The following is a 17,394-nucleotide window of genomic DNA, read 5'->3' as shown; positions in this document are numbered from 1 at the left end:
TTTCTCTGCTATGCCTCACTGTTCAGATTCTTTCTATTTCAGGGTGTGAAGTCCTAGGTGATGGGTAGAAGTGGTGGGTAGGAGTAAGTGTGAAAAAGCATTAACACTGTTAGAAATCAACATGGAAATCTACTGCATATGGACTTCATTAAATTCATGAACTTAAATACTTTTGGGACATCTATCTACATTACTGGCAATGCAGTAAATAAAGCCATGGTTTATCATTCACTAAACTGATTCATCTTCATCTCAGCAGAACGAGGTTATTACTAAATACTGTACATGATCTTTATTCATAACGATAAGAAAGGCTTCCCCTATGCTTTGCAACAAAGCTCTGGAATCAGAGTGAAACTGATCACCATCTCATATAAACGAACTTTGGAATCTACCTCTGAGACCTCAAAAGAAAAACCAATCATGTCAACAACAGACAAATGAAAAGAGCTCATTTCCTAGAGATACAAATCTGCTTAATTCTTAAAATAATCATGTCACCTACACAAGATAAACAAAGTTGCTAATAATCTAAGAGACAAATGTATTTTGGAAGACTCACAGAAATGATCTCAAGATGTAATAGGAATGGGATGGGGAGTGACTTTACCCTTAAGGGTTGTTTATGTAAACTAAGAACAAGAACAGAAGTCAAAGCTCCCATGAAAGCAAGGTTTGTCTGTTTTGTCCACTGGTGTATCCCATGCATTCAGATAATGCTCACAACAAGTAAACACTCACTAAACATTTGTTGACTAAATGAAAACAATAAACGAATGTAGATTTTGACTTCAAGATGACCCCTTCCTTGGGTCTTTCTTTTTTATTTCTATCCCTACTGTTGAAGAATAAGAACTATTTCCTAAATGTGTCACTCAAGGGTCTCTCCAATCTGATCCCAACTCCACCCGTCCCTTAAACACACCATATTCATTTCCTAATCCTGTGCTTTTACTCATACTTCCTGCCCTATGTGAATCCTGCTCATTCTTTCATTCTTCCCTGATGCCTCAAGCCTTTTAGAACTCTAGTAGAGACTTCCTTACTCCACCACATTTACTAAATATCAAATTGTTATATGTTGTCTCGTATATTATTTTTCCCTAAGCATAGGTCCTATCCCACTTGTCAGGCTTCAAGCTTTCGAGCACAGAGCTCAAGTCTTATCATTAATGGCTGTGTTTCATGACTGGTGTCGGTAACTGTCTTAGTCCTAGCCCTCTACAGTGGGGAACAAGAAGAGCCACCACACTTACTAGTTATATGTCTCTTGACAACTTCTTTGTGCACTTCTTCACATGCAAACTGGGAAGATTATCACCTACCTAGAATGGCTTTTATAAGGGTTAGTGATTATCTACACAAAGTGCTTAGCACAGCGATTTACAAAGAGTAGGTGCTTAATAGGAACAGTAAACATTACTATTAATTTTTCTTTCAAGATCCAGAGCAAATGCAGGCTTCACAGATTCCCCAGCTGGAATTACCCCATACAAACTACCTAAAGGTCTAGCTTTCAGCATGATAGACTATAGGCTCCAAGAAGGTAGAGTTTGTATCTCTAATTTTTTACATTCCCCCAAGGGACTCCAAGAGCACAAAGAAGACATACTGTAATTGCTGAAGTGAAATTGTTGTAACAATCGAGTATATTATTATTGTGTGGCAAAGATATACCAAAAATCAAAATTAAAAGGGAATTTAAGTTTGATGGAAATTTAAATTTGATTGCTTCTTTTAGAACATTTAATGCTTGTAGAAGGCACTTAAATCTGAGATTAAAAAAAGCCTTCTTAGGTACCTAAAATGGTGATCAAATTTAAATGTCTAATCTTGATCAATACCTTAGAACTATTTTATTTAAAGCATGCTTGATCTGAACTCAAACTTTAAAAGAAAATCATGTTACTATTTCTAATTATAAAATTTTTATCCTTTAAAAAATGTTTTGTGAAAGGCTATATTTTAAGAGCTTATGCTTTGCAACAGTTTTTCAATTTTGTCTTACTCTCTCTTCTTGTTAATCTAGATGCTTTGTTAGTTCTGCTAATTAGAATTCAAAAGAGCACCCCGCGAACCGTAATCATGTACCTAAGATAAAATAGTACATCAAAGCAGAATTCTTTCTTCTGTTTTGCAATAAATATCACACTTTCTCAAAAAGAAATGGCTTTGAAAACATACCGATTCATCCTTCTTGCCCTTTCCAATACTTCAAACATATGTTCTTGAAATAAATCGAGCCGCCGGTAGCGATTATTTTCAACATTCTTCCTAATTATGTCAAAAGTAAGAGGAGGTTTGTTTGGAAAGTTGGGATCCACAGCAGGAATTTCTGCTAAGGAATCACTATAACATCTTCCCTCATCATCCTGATGACTCATGACTGACACGAAAAGATTGTGGATAAGCTCTTGAATTAGCAAGGTCACATTTGGGACATGAGAGTCTTCATCTCCCTCTAGGTCTCTCCGAGTTTCAAGCAGGACTTTGTGCAGGACAAGGGCATCTTTGTAGATCAAAGACTCAGGCTCATTGTATGTACAGGCATTGTTAAACATCATGACGAAGTCCTCAACCATGGAGTCTATATCTTGGTATTTGTTGGCCATCATGTGACTTCGAATTTTTTCCATGTCCATGGGCTTTTTAATGGTCAGATAATAGTCAGGAAGCTCAGATCTAGAGGGAAGCCTCAGAAATATGGCACTGAGGCGGCGACCCCTCTTATCAGTATAGTTCTTTACAGCTTCATAGACTTCATTTAGTTTCTGCTGCATTGGAGTCATGTATTTCGATTTTTTAGGAGAAATGCCACTCTTCCTACCTAAAAAAAAAGAGATCTAATGTTAAATGGATAAAATTTAAAAAATGAACCTAAATTTGTACATAGTAGAACGGGACTATTCCAAGTGATTTGTGAAACATGGTAATTAGCGTTATCTCTAGAGTAGTATATCCTACTGACAAACGAAAAAAAAAAACGGAAAAAAATGTAAACTATTTTCAGTAATCATATTTTTGGTGGGACAGTAAGTACTGCTATGTTGAGATAGTAAAGAATGAGGTAGAATAAAGCAAATAAATAGTTATGTGACATTCTAATTCCATCACCTATGGTATCCTTGAGAACTGAGTTTCATCACGAGTCAAAAAAGAGATACAGATGTTAAAACAAAGAACAATGAATAAAAACCTTGTAGCCTTGAATCTCAATTTAGAGTATCAGTATGAACTTAGTATGTATTTTATCTTTAAACAGAACACATATACACTCACACTTTCCTAGGTCTGTTTACTAAAAATCCTGGAAATAATGACCAATGCAGTAGCAGTATACTCTTATATAGTTTTGACTATACAGACTTTAGTTTTGAAATATTGATTTCAAATACTTATATCAGCAGCTCCATGGCAAATGGCTGATTCCCAGTCTACATAAGATAAACCTTACCAGTAACACTAGAAAGTAAAGATTCTATCAATGACTTCTTACCATAATAATGTCAAAAAAACACAGCAGCAAAAAAGAAAAGAAAAGAACACAGCAGATAGCCTGGGACAAAATGAACATCAATAAAGATAATAACTACAATGGGTTAAAATTTGACAATATGCTTAAATCTAGTAGTTCTTAATGATTTATAAAAATGAACAAACAATTGGGTAAATGTTAAAGGATGTTAGTAAACCAATGCATTATTTTGAAAACTGTAAATATAGGGAAAGAAAATCTAGCTTTTATCCTTTCAAAAAACAAAACAAACAAACAAAAAACAAGACAAACCATCCAAAAAACTGTACCACCAGGTAATCAAATACTGGATGAAGCAAAGTTTCTCTATATAGAAATATTCTAGCTAGTAAATAAGGAGTGACAACATTAAACTATCACTATTTTTACCTCTCTTTAATGAATTAATGTAATAAGCATCAATAACTATTAATATATGGACAGAAACAACCAGATATTACAAGCCACCTGATGGAAGACCATATATTACCTCTGAAGTTGGTTTTTGTGCCAAAGGGAGGAGACAAGGATCAAATCTAAGTCAAAATTCAATCAAGTCTCTGGCTCCAACTACCAATTTATAGGAAACACAAAAGACAAAAAGAACGTTTAACTATAGCAAAGGGATGCAATTAGCAAAACCCAGACTGTGGGAAACTATAGTATAAACCCACTTTATTCAACAAAGAAATTGTGAAGAAAAAAAATGAAAAAGAGAGATGGAGAGGAATTTATAGATTAAAAGAAACACTAATCAAATGCAATGTGTGGATCTTCTTTGGATTCTACCTCAATCAAACATTGCCCCAAGATTTGATGCAATATAAATGTAGAAAACCTATCATGAAGCAGCCTTGCCAAGCTGAAATGAAATCTAGTCAAGCCTTTAGAATTAATTTCCATTTTCGAGAAATAAAGGTAATATAAGAAAAAGTTAACTGACATCACAAGGAAGTGAACTCACTAACCCAGAACTTTGGACTGAACAAAAAAGTGACCTAGTTCCTAAACAGTCAATGGCATAAAGATAAAAAAAAAAGGAGGGAGACTGCTTTAGATTATGAGTTTAAGAGTATAACAATTAAAAGTATTTTTATATACGTGTGTATGTGTGTCTATATATATATATAAATTTAATTAGATCCTGATTTGAAGAAACCAACTGTAAAAGTATATTTGTGAGAAAATCAGTAAAATCTGAAAATCTGTCAGATATTAGACGAGATCAAGAAACTAAGAAATTGCTAAATTTTTTAGGTGTGATAATGACTTCACAGTTATTTAAGAAAATTCAATTGACCCTTGAACAACATGGGTTTGAACTGTGCAGGCCAATTACTTGCATATGAACTTTTTAAAGATAAATATACAGTTGGCTCCCTGTGTCCTTATGTTTCAAATCTGTGATTCAACCAACCTTGGACTGAAAACAGTATTTTCGATCCTGGATTGGGAATCTGTGTATGAGAGCTCACTTAAGTGATATGGGAGATTTTAGGCACACACCCGTAAACCTCGAGCTAATCAAAGGTCAACTATACCTGGATTTTATAGATGCAGGATAAACTATGTAGACATGATTGCATTTTCTTTAAAATAATTTAAAACAAAAAAAAAAAAAAAAAAAAAAAGAGAGAGAGAGAAAAGGGAATACAGGAAATAAGTATGACCCAATCATGATAACGTTGATTTGTAACAAGTATAGTATACACAGATTCACTGTATCATTCTTTATATTTGTATGTGCTTAAAATTTTCCATAATGTAAAACAGAGAAAGGAAAAGGAAATTAACATTACACATGAAAATTCCTTTTAGGGGGTGGGGAGAAGATGTGGCAGGTTCCCTGAAGAGCCCTGCCTGGGAGAGCTGTGAGCTCCACACAGCAGCAGTACCCAGGGAATGGGCTAAAGAGACACCTTTATATAATAGATCTTTTTTTCTGATAAAAAGAATACACTTCTATTAATGCCCAGGTGGAGAGACAGTCCATTAAATATCATGAAAAAACCAAAGTGAAAAAACAGCTCCAGAAACTAAGCTTACAGACATAGAAATATGTGACTTAAATGACAGAGATTTAGGATGGTACTACTTAAAAAATTCGATGAGATCTGAAACAAATCATATCAACAATTTCAGGAATTGAAAAAACAATTAGATGAGCAGAATGAGTTCTTAAGTTCTTGAGCAAGGAGACTGAAATCCTCAAAAACAACAACAACAACAAATAACTTCTGGAGATGAAGATGAAGAACACACTCAAAGAGATGAAAAATGAAACAGCAAGCTTAGATCAGTGACATCAAAGACAGAAATCTAGAAATAAAACAGATGAAGAGAGAAACTGAATGAAAAGTAATGAAAAATAAATACAAGAACTGATACCATCAAGAAAGGAAACATAAGAATAATGGGAATTCTCGAATGGGAGGAAAAGGAGCAGGGATTAGAAAACATTTTCAGACAAATAGTGGATAAGAATTTCCAAATCGAAGGAATAAGTGGGACCTTGGAATTCAAGAAGTCAACAGAACACCCAATTATCTCAACCCAAAACGGCCTTCTCCACAACACACTGTATTAAAATCATCAAAAATCAACGACAAAGAAAGAATTCTCAGGGCAGCCAGGGAAAAGATGATGATAACCTATAAAGGAAAACCCATTAAATTATCCTCAGACTTCTCAGCACAAACCTTACAAGCCAGAAAGGAGTGAAAACCAATATGCAAACTATTAAATGAAATGAACTACCAGCCGAGAATAATGTATCCAGCTAAGCTCTCCTTTAGATATAAAGGAGAAATAAAGACCTTTCCAGACATATAAAAATTGAATGAATTCTCCACTACGAGGCCTTCATTACAGGAAATACTCAAAGGGGGTCAGCTCACCTAGAACAAAATGACAAAAAAAATACATAACTATGTGTAAGGCAATTAGTAGGCAGATAGAAGCAGAGGAGTGCAACCCTTACTAAGAACAGGGCATTATAATCTTAAACAAAAGGTAAAGATTTGCTATAGCAAGATAGTAATGAACGTTCAGCATACATAGGGACAAACGAAGACAACAATGACTGAAAAGGGGAGGATTCAAAGATCCAAATTCGCAAAGAGGACTGGAGATAAGGTACACAAAGGAGAAAATGGACTAATATATATATGTATGTATATGTATGTGTGTGTGTGTCTGTGTGTATAACTATCTTCTACATATCTGTAATGGTAACTACATGCCAAAGATTCAGAAATGAAGTATATAACACAAAACAAGAAGGACCAGAAGGAAAATCCATAAAACCCAAACAAAATTAAGAAAACAGTCACACAAAGACAAGGAAGCAATGGAAACACTAAACTACCAGAAAGCAAAAGATAAAATGGCTGTAGGAAAACCTCATATTTCAATAAATGTAAATGGACTGAATTCACAAATAAAAAGGCACAGAATTGCAGATTGGATCAAAAAACAAAACCCAACCATATGCTGCCTCCAGGAGACACATCTCAGTTCCAAAGACAAATAAAGACTCAAAGTGAAAGGGTGGAAAATGATATTTCAAGCAAAATGCATTCAGAGAAGAGCAGGAGTAGCAGTACTGATATCAGATGAAATAGGCTTCAAAATAAAAAAGGTAAAGAAAGATACTGAGGGACACTACATAATGATTAAGGGAATCATACACTAAGAAGATATAATACTTAATCATATCTATGCTCCCAATCAGGGACCCCAGAAATATGTAAAGCCATTACTAACAGAATCACAAATACATGGAGATTAAACAACATGCTACTGGGTCAGAGAAGAAATAAAAAGAGAGATCAAGAGATACATAGAAACAAATGATAATGATAGTACATATCAAAACTTTTGGGACACGGCAAAAGCAGTCATAAGAGGAAAGTTCATACCATCACAGGCCTACCTCCAAAAACAAGAATGAGCCCAAATAAACAACCTAACGCTTCATCTTACAAAACTAGAAAATGAAGAACAAATGAAGCCTGAGCAGAAGGAAAGAAATAATTGAAATTCGAGCAGAAATAAGTGAAATTGGAAACAAAAAAACAATAGAAAAAATAAATGCAACAAACAGCTGGTTCTTTGAGGAGATTAATAAAATTGACAAACCCCTGGCTAGACTCACTAAAGAAAAAAGGACACGAACAAACAAAATCAGGGATGAAAGAGGGGAAATTATGACAGACACTGCAGAAATATAAAAGACCATACAAGAACACTGTGAAAAACTATATAACACCAAATTTAATAACCTAAAAGAAATGGACCAGTACTTACAAAAATACAATCTCCCTAGACTGAATCAAGAAGATCTGGAAAATCTAAATAGACTGACCAGCAGTATGGAAATTGAAACAATCATCAAAAACCTACCAAAGTAAAAGTCCAGGACCAGATGGCTTCACCAGGGAATTCTACCAAACATTCAAAGAAGATTTAATACCTATTCTCCTCAAACTCTTCCAAAATATCGAAGAGGGGGAAATACTTCCCAACTCATTTTATGAGGCCAGTATCATCCTGATATACCAAAACCTGGTAAAGATAACACACAAAAAGAGAAAACTACAGACCAATATCTCTCAAGAACACAGATGCAAAAATCCTAAATAAGATACTAGTGAACCGAACACAGCAACATATTAAAAAGATTATATACCACGATCAAGTGGGCTTCATCCCAGGGGCACTTAATGGTGAAAAACTAAAAATTTTTTCTTTAAGATCAGGAAGAAGACAAGGCTGCCCACTCTCGCCACTATTATTCAATATAGCATTGGAGGTCCTAGTAAGTGCAATTAAGCAAAAGAAAGATATAAAAGGCATCTAAATGGGAAATGAATAAGTCAAATTGTCACTATTTGCAGATGACATGATTCTCTATATAGAAAACCCTAAAGACTCCACAAGAACATTACTAGAAACAATAAACAAATACAGTAAAGTTTCTGGATACAAAAATCAATGTTCAAAGATCCATAGCATTCCTATACTCTAATAATGAACTATAAAAAAAAGTGGAAAAAAATTCCTTTTGCAATTGCAACAAAAAGAATAAAATACCTGGGAATAAATTTAACAAAACATGTGAAGGACCTGTATGATAGGACCCAAATAAAAAAAATTTGAAGAAGATACAAAGAAACGGAAAGATATCCCGCATTCTTGGATTGGAAGAATCAACATAGTTAAAATGACCTTATTACCTAAAGCATTATTCAGATTTAATGCAATCCTTATCAAAATCCCATCGGTATTTTTTAAAGAAATAGAACAAAATATCGTCAGATTCGTATGGAAGCACAAAAGACCCCGACTCGTCAAAGCCATCCTGAGAAAAAGAACGAGGCTGAAGGCATCACTCTGCCCAACTTCAAATTATACTACAAAGCAACAATGATCAAAACAGCATGGTACTGGCAGAAAAACAGGCACACAGACTTGTGGAATACAACTGAATGTCCAGAAGTAAACCCATGTTTAAATGGGCAAATAATTTTTGATAAAAGAGCCAAAAACATACAGTGGAGAAAGGAAAGCCTCTTCAATAAATGGTGCTGGGAAAACTAGAAAGCCACAGAATGAAAACAGACTGGTCTAATTAGCACACACCAAGATTAACTCGAAATGGATTAAGGACCTGTATATAAGATCTAAAACAATAAATTGCATAGAAGAATACATAGGAACTAAACTCAAGGACCTTGGACTTAAAGAAGATTTTATGAATTTGTAAAAGCAAAAATAAATGAATGGGACTACACCAAACTAAAGAACTTCTGCACAGCAAAAGAAACTGTCAGCAAGGTAAAGAGACAACCATCTGAATGGGAAAATATATTTGCAAGCGACACCTCCGATAAGGGTCTAATATCTAAAATACACAAAGAACTCATACAACTCAGTAACAACAAAAAAATAAAGAATCCAATTAAAAATGGGCAGAGGACCTGAACAGACACTTCTCCCAAGACATACAAATAGCCAACAAACATATGAAAAGATGCTCAACATTGCTAGCTATTAGAGAAATGCAAATTAAAACCACAATGAGATACCATCTCAAACCTGTCAGAATAGCTGTTATCAAAAGGACAAGAAATAACAAATGTGGGAGAAAATGCGGAGAAAAAGGAACCTTCATACACTGCTGGTGGGACTGCAAACTGGTATAGCCACTATGGAAAACAGTATGGAGGTTCTTCAAATAAAAAACTAGGAATTGATCTACCATATGATCCGGCAATCCCTCTACTGGGTGGGTATTTACCCCAAAGAATTGAAAGCTCATATCCGAAAAGATACTTGCACACCGATGTTCATAGCAGTGTTATTCACGGTGGCCAAGTCATGGAAGCAATCGAAGTGTCCTACAACAGATAAAGAAGATGTGGTACACATACACAATGGAATATTACTCAGCCATAAGAAGAGATGACATGCTACCATGTGTGACAATGTGGACAGACCTTGAGATAACCATGCTAAGTGAAATAAGCCAGACAGAAAAAGTTGAAAACCACATGATATCACTCATATGTGGGATATAAACCTAAAAGCGACAAAGGAATAGGACAAACAGAGACTCATGGACATGAACTATAGACTAGTGGTTACCAGAGTGGGGGAGGGGGAAGAAGGAGGTAAATGGGGTAAAAGGGATCAAATATTCGGTGACAGAAATCTAACTATGGGAGGTAAACACACAATGCAATACATATATATGCCTTACTGAAATTTACTGAATTTCATTAACCAATGTCACTATAATAAAAAATATATATATAAAAAAATTAAAAATAAAATAAAATCTCCGTTTCTTGAACTTAATAATGTACATGTATTTATACATATTTAAAGTTACTGTTAAATTATCTATTTAACTATTTATTGACAGACCGATCAATCTTCAGCTTCGTAACTCAACTAATCTAATCAGTTCTAGTTTTAAAAGACTTTGTGTCTCTAAAAAGTAGAAGGTTTTCATTTCTGTAAATCGTCTGTATGCTTTTAGTTCCATGAAAAAATAAACAAACACCTTAACAAGTCACTTAGCAATCATATCCAAAGCTATTGTAAAATTCAGCTTCAGCCATTTCATACAAAAAGCCAGGTCTATTTGTTTTTCCCCCTTTCAGTAAACATGGCTCTAAAAAATATTTGACAACATCACTACCATTTGTTGGTATTTACTTCATTTAGATTATTTAAATAAGGCAGAAACCTCTTGTTTAGCTCAATGGTATTAATTACTTTTACTGTCTTCTCTTCCCTCATAGTTTTTAATATAACCACCATCTATGGAACACATTCAAAAGACAGCTGACTTAATTTCCAGTACAGTGGTTGGACATTTCTAATCTCACAAATTCTGTCTAGGACAAGCTGGTGGGACTCATTTTTAATTTTAGTAATCAGGAAACAAATACACAAAAACAAAATCTGCCACCATACTCTTCTATTTTCATATGTAGAAAAAATATCCATTCTTACTATTTAACATTTACAAAATGCCCACCACATTCAAGAAAGTAAACAAAACTGATGACATTATATTCTATTCTCACATGCTTTCTATAGTTGGCTTAAAATATAGAAGAGAATGCTTGAGAGAAGAGAAGAAACTCCATGCTAGAGTGCAAGTTCAAATATATTCACCAATTAAATATTATTTCAGTATACCAGTAATCTATCCTTGATAGACTACACTAAATAACAAAGTATGAAGCTGCCTTACTCAGCTTGAGTTTGGGAGAAGCCATGTCATCATCATCAGGCAGAGGGCCCAGCTCTTTCCTTTTATCCTTGAGTAACTTCTCCAGGATGTGGGCATCGTTGTAAACCTATATTCCATAAATATATTTAAAATGAGTTTTTAAAACACTTCCTACTGAAATATAATATACATTCATAAAGAAGTTTTAAAAACATAGGTTAGAATAGTTTGGAACTAAAGAAATAAAGTTTGAGATCGCTACCAAGCAACAAAATCACATCTCTGTGAGGTGGGCCTAGGCCTCACTTGGTTGTTAAGCTTTCCAGGTGATTTTAATATGCAGCTATGTATGCTAACGTTTGAGAACTACTATAATAGGATCATTTTACGTTTCTACAGAAGTTCTGAAACATATTTATATTTACATGTGTTGTTTTCTTCATAAATCTCTCTTCCACTGGACCCTCAAAGTAGCAGACTTAGCTCAATGAAAATTAAAAATATCTGTTAGTTGGAGAGCACTACCTCAAACTCCATTTTAAAAGGAAATTAGCATCAGTGTGAGTTTATAGTCTGGAATCTGATCTGTGAAACGCAACAATCCTTGCTTAGGATCTTTCTCTCCGAAGACTACGTCAAGGGTGGTATAATGTAGCTGAGAATAAGGTTAAACACCCACTGGTCTCCCACTTCCCCTGCGGAGGCTCTGTCCACCCTGACTGGCATCAGAGCAGAGGGCTGAAGGAATAAATGACCTCTCTTCTTTGACCACCTCTTAAGAGTGCCTTTTTTTCTCTACTCGTGGCAGAAAAGGGCACATTACTCAATGACACTGAGGACGGTGTAAACTCCTACAACAGAACCATTTCTTTGATCATAAACACCCTCAGTGCCTACTTTATTTCATAGTCAAATATAGTAGAAGAAAGGAAAAAAAAGATTTAAAAATCTTATTTTATTTCTGGGAGATTTAAAGTAGATAAAGAAAACTCAGTAATATATATGCACCCCCATCCATGTTCACTAAAATAGCCAAATATGGAAACAACCTAAGTGTACAGCAATGGATGAGTGAATAAAGAAAATGTGGTATGTGCGTGTGCATGCAAATACTATGCATGCACACGTATGCACACGCACACATACAAATACTATTCAGCCATAAAAAACGAACTCCTGCCATCTGCAACAACATAGATGAAACCTGAGGGCATTATACTAAATGAAATGTCAGAGAAAGACAAATACTATATGATTTCACTTATATATGTAATCTAAAAACATAAACAAAAACAAACAAAAAAACCCCCAAACCCTCCGAGCTCATATATACAGAGAACAGACTGGTAGTTACCAGAGGTGGGGATTGGGGGTTGGGTGGAATGGATGAAGTGGTGCAAAAGGTACAAACTTTCAGGTATAAAATCATGGGGACGTAAGGTATAGCATGATGACTACAGTTAATAATACTGTACTACGTATTTGAATGCTGCTAAGAGAGTAGATCTTAAAAGTTCTCACCATAAGAAAAAAACTTTGTAACTATGTATGGTGATGAATGTTAACTGGATTTACTGTGATCATTTAACAGTATATATAAATACTGAATCATGTTACATATCTGAAAGTAATATGTCAATTATATCTCAATAAAAAAAATTAAAGGATTTGAAATAGAAAAAATATCAAAGAATGTCTCTTAGCTATATTGATAAAAAACTGAAAACCAAGATACTTCATAACAAAATCAATTATTTAGAGGTGCATTTATGGGAATATTATCATTCTTATATTATCATACCATTTTATAGACAATCCTTGAAGAAGTATGGCTATTGAGAAGAGTAATAATGATGATGAAAGATTTTAATGCTGTTGTCTTTCATTTGAGTGCTTATTCAAATCCCAGGCACTGTTACATGCTCTGGATACATTATCTCATTTAGATCCTACAACCACCCTGATGTAAATACCATTATCATCCCCAACTTACAGATGAGAAAAATGAGGCTTAGAAAAGATAAGTAACTTACACAGGAACTTGCAGAACAGGATTCAAATCTAGGATTACAGAGTATAAACTTTTAAACTTTATAATGCACTGCTTCCCATTTAAACATTTAAAAGAAGACAAAGTATTAAGCTAGTCACTGAGAAGAATAACCTAAGTTAGGACTCTAGACCTGGTCTCTCAAAATGCATTATTCCACAAGCACCCAAAAGAAAATGTGTCTACTCCAGGATTTTTATACATTCTTACCTGGGAACCCTCCTCGTTATAGTGCCTGGCATTCCGGAACATCAGCTTCATGTCTTCTATCATACCTTCTTCTCCTGCATATTTGTCATTGCGGATGTTATGCTCAATTATTTTCAAGTCCATTGGCTCCAAGATGATTTTATAATAATCAGGATAGTCCTTTTTGGATGGTTTAACCATAAACAGATCACAAAGTCTTCTGCCTGTACCTGGTTCACGAGCTTCAAGAACAACATTGAATAAGATTTTCATTCGCTGCTTTCTTATGTTCTTTTTACTGTTAGGGGAATAGAAAAGGGAAAAAAATGAGAACAGATTCAGGTTTTTAAAAAATATATACATATACAAGTGTGAACATGAAATGTTACGAATTAATCTTATGGGCAGGTGCTTCATTATGATTATAATTTACTGATTACATATGCTATAAATATAGTAAACATGCTGCAAGCTATGAACAAATACTAGGAAAATTTCCAAAATCATTAAAACATAGTGACTATGGCAGGAGCAGCCAATGAACACCAGACCTGTTTAGAATATTTATGAAATACAATGCTTGAAAAAAGATCTTGTCAGACAGCCAAAGAAAATGAAATCTTATTACCAACTGAAATATATTTTTTCATTTTTAATAGAGCAAAAGTGGAAAGCTACTGATTCTCTATTGCTTTTAAAAGTCTTTACTAAACAAACAAAAAAAATAAACACACAGACAAAAGGTGTTTAATCTCTTAAGACAACCACTCTGAATACCTGCACATCCCAATACCAGAAAACAAAGGGAGGCTGTCTGCCAGACTAGTGTCTCTATAGTAGGTACAAGTCTCTCTTGCATTTATCCTGTCAGAGTCAGTCCTTGCTCCTTCCCTCTATCAGTTTTATTCCACAATACCAACCTAGCTTAAAGAATAAAGGGTTTGTGGTTCAGCTGAGCTTTTGAGTAATTTTCATCTTTGAATCCCTGTTTTCTTCTCCAAATTTTCCTAGTGAGACATTATGCTAAGAAACAGATGTGAATAGTATGAAAAAAAATACAAGGGACCAAAGATTAGAACATGAGTTCAAAAGGGGCCCATAAGAACACACAGGCTAATCTTCTAATTGTTGAGAAAACTGGCTCAGAGAGGCTAAATGACCTGCTCCAAGTGAGTAGTCCAGTGAATTATTAGAAGAGATAATCTTCAAATATGATTTCTGGCCCACTGTATGTCTTCAGGACACTGATAAAATCTAGCCAGATTTGAAACAGCATTCTCCAAGTGAGCAGTCAGGTAGGTAATAAAAAGAAATGACTTATATAACTTAGTTTCTAATCAACAGACACTTAAGATCTTATAATGTAGTACTTAGAGATAAATATTTTTTTATCTGTTTCCTATCTTATAAAGGGAAAGAAGCTCATTCCTGAAGCAAACTATGTGGCTGAATGGCTCTCCTAGGTCCAGTCATCTGACCACCACTCACTCTACTGCTGGGTCATGAAGAAGTCAAAGGCTAGGTATTTGCTCTCCAAGGTTCAAAATATGCTTTTTTTAAAAAAAGAAACAAAATTCCATAAAGAATAATTAACAGATAATAAATATCTATCCTTAAGTCAAGAATTTAAAATGTCTCAGAAATGTGCGTCTTCTTAGAATCATGGGGCTCAAGGGAACCTGAAAGTGATTCTTTTAGGAGAGAAAAAGAACCCTTGTCCTAGGGCTGGGATCATCTTCATCACCTGTCTCTTTACTCAGACTGCTCATTTCCCTTGATGGCCTGGGATCATCCTTGCTATTTCCTCCTCTTCAGTATTTTTGTGTCTCTATGTCAAGTAAGTGATTGTTAGATGATGGCAATCTACGAGTTGTTTGATTTAGCGGAGACTATTTATCCAAAGAGGTATCCTGGGGCAATGACGTGAGAGGAAGAGTAATCTCAGTCTAGGACTTTGGCAAGTGGATAATGAAAGGGGAAGTAGGGACAAAGCTCCAATACCAGAGTTCTACATCTAGGTAGTGACTAGGAAACAGATGACTTTAACTTTCAGGAAGCCTCTAAAGAAAAATTTCAGAACCTGAATCTGGTATGACAGAATACCTAAAACTACTAAAGTCAAATATAGTTTCTTTATATCTCGATTGTGAGGGCTGAACTTCAAAAGGAAGACTCAAGAATTTAATTCTGAAACTCTGAAATTAAAAGGTCTCTTCAATCATCAGTTCAGAATGAAATCACTCTTCATTCCAGTAATACCAAGCAAAACAATTTCAATTAAGGCCCTCATCTGAAACAAAAGATCAGTTTTGTTTGCTTCCTGGTTCTACCACACCACTCCCATTACCATTAGGTTTTTCTGTATGAAACTACAAATACTCTAATCTGACAGTGAGTCTAGGGTAAATTTTTACAAGATTTTTTAAAGAGGAGGAAAACTTTTAAACTAAATTTTAGGGAAAATGTCAAAAAGTAAAAGAATGGCGAGTGGCTGGTCCATTCTTCTACCTTGAATATCTCTGGCCTTAGGCAACTCTGAATGGGACATACTCCCAATGTCAAATTTAATTGTGCTTAAGAAACTGCTCTAATAACTGAAGTTTACTGTTTTAGGACTTATATTACTAATAGCATCCTTTCTCCATTTACATCATTCATGCTTTAAGAGAGTGATGTGTAACTGGTTTCCATCCTCAAAGACAAGCAAAACTTTTGTTATTCAGGTCACTTAGTGATCTCTGACAAATCCAGTTTTGTTATTTTGTTTACATTTTTCCAGATTGTTATATTGCCTTTGAGACTGAGCCACTGGTCCATTACTTTTAATCTGGCTGCCAGAAAAAATGCAGAGCTAAACTTTCTTCTCTTTTATAATAACTGTATTAGATTGAGTGGCTGGTATATTTGCTGTATCTTTTTCCAATATGGATGTCAAACCTTATTATCCTATGACTTTTGAAAGTAGCTTCAAATATTTTTTGAAATGAGATAAACTTTACATAACAAAAAAAAGCTATGATATTCCCCTATTTGATATTTTCTAGTTACTGTTTTCAATTTCACTTTGCTTTTTAGATTCTTCCTAGAAACCTTCTATGCATGCATCCTACTGCTCGTCCTCTCTTTGACTGTAAACTCTTCCCCATTTTGAGAAAGGTGCATAAAATTAAATCCCAGACCTGGTAACTGGCATACTCATTCTTATTTTAATCAGAATCTTTGAACACAATAAGGTAAAATACATTTTAAGGGAGTTCAAAACCAGGGCTGTTTATTGTTGTGGACATAAGGCAATGCCGATTCAGATCACATACATTGTTTTAATAAACATACAATTCTAGAATTTTATAGGAGATAGGCCATAAATGGTCCTATGTGAACAAAATCAGAATATTACAGAAATTTTCCAACAAATGAAAGTCAAGTATCTTGAGAGATGGGTGCTTTTTCTAATTTGCACAAAGATTATAAGCTAGTAGAGGCTCTGTTCTGTATCCCTGGTTTTCCAGGACCACCACCAACATCAACCTCCTGATTCACAACCCAGCCTGACACTGGAATTATTGTTACTCTTTGTTTCTCTTAGTTTTCACCAAGTTTAAGAGGAACTCCATAGCCCTTCTAGATCCAATCTTTCAATTTTTCACATCACAGTGTTAGTACTAACCTTCGTACTTTGTGGCTCACCATTTTCTCAAATATCCTTATCATTATTCTTCCCCTGAAACTATTTATTATTCTATGTACTCATATTTGTATATATACACATAAAAGTCATAGTTATAGCTAACACTTCTATCATATGCCAGTGACTGTTAAGCACTATAAATACATTTTCATTTAATTCTCAAAACTTTGAAAATCAGGTACAATTTTCCCGACTTTGTAGATGTA

General features: G+C 34.5%; 1 protein-coding gene across 16 annotated transcripts in view; it reads right to left on the bottom strand.

Annotated features, from left to right (window-relative positions):
- Positions 1-17,394, bottom strand: part of PBRM1 (polybromo 1) — a 104,986-nt gene that overhangs the window by 45,996 nt on the left and 41,596 nt on the right. For all 16 annotated transcript variants that reach the window (XM_039867489.1, XM_039867496.1, XM_039867497.1 and 13 more), the window contains 3 exons: positions 13,522-13,798; positions 11,283-11,388; positions 2,185-2,827 (listed from right to left, as the gene is read on the bottom strand). In XM_039867489.1, coding sequence (XP_039723423.1) covers positions 2,185-2,827; positions 11,283-11,388; positions 13,522-13,798 — 1,026 coding nt within the window. The remainder of the gene's footprint in view (positions 1-2,184; positions 2,828-11,282; positions 11,389-13,521; positions 13,799-17,394) is intronic.

This window comes from Pteropus medius, unplaced genomic scaffold (genome assembly GCF_902729225.1).
Source record: "Pteropus medius unplaced genomic scaffold, Ma_sr-lr_union100, whole genome shotgun sequence".
NCBI lineage: Eukaryota > Metazoa > Chordata > Mammalia > Chiroptera > Pteropodidae > Pteropus > Pteropus medius.
Note: the sequence above shows the minus strand (reverse complement) of the source record. Positions and strands in the feature narration are given on the sequence as shown.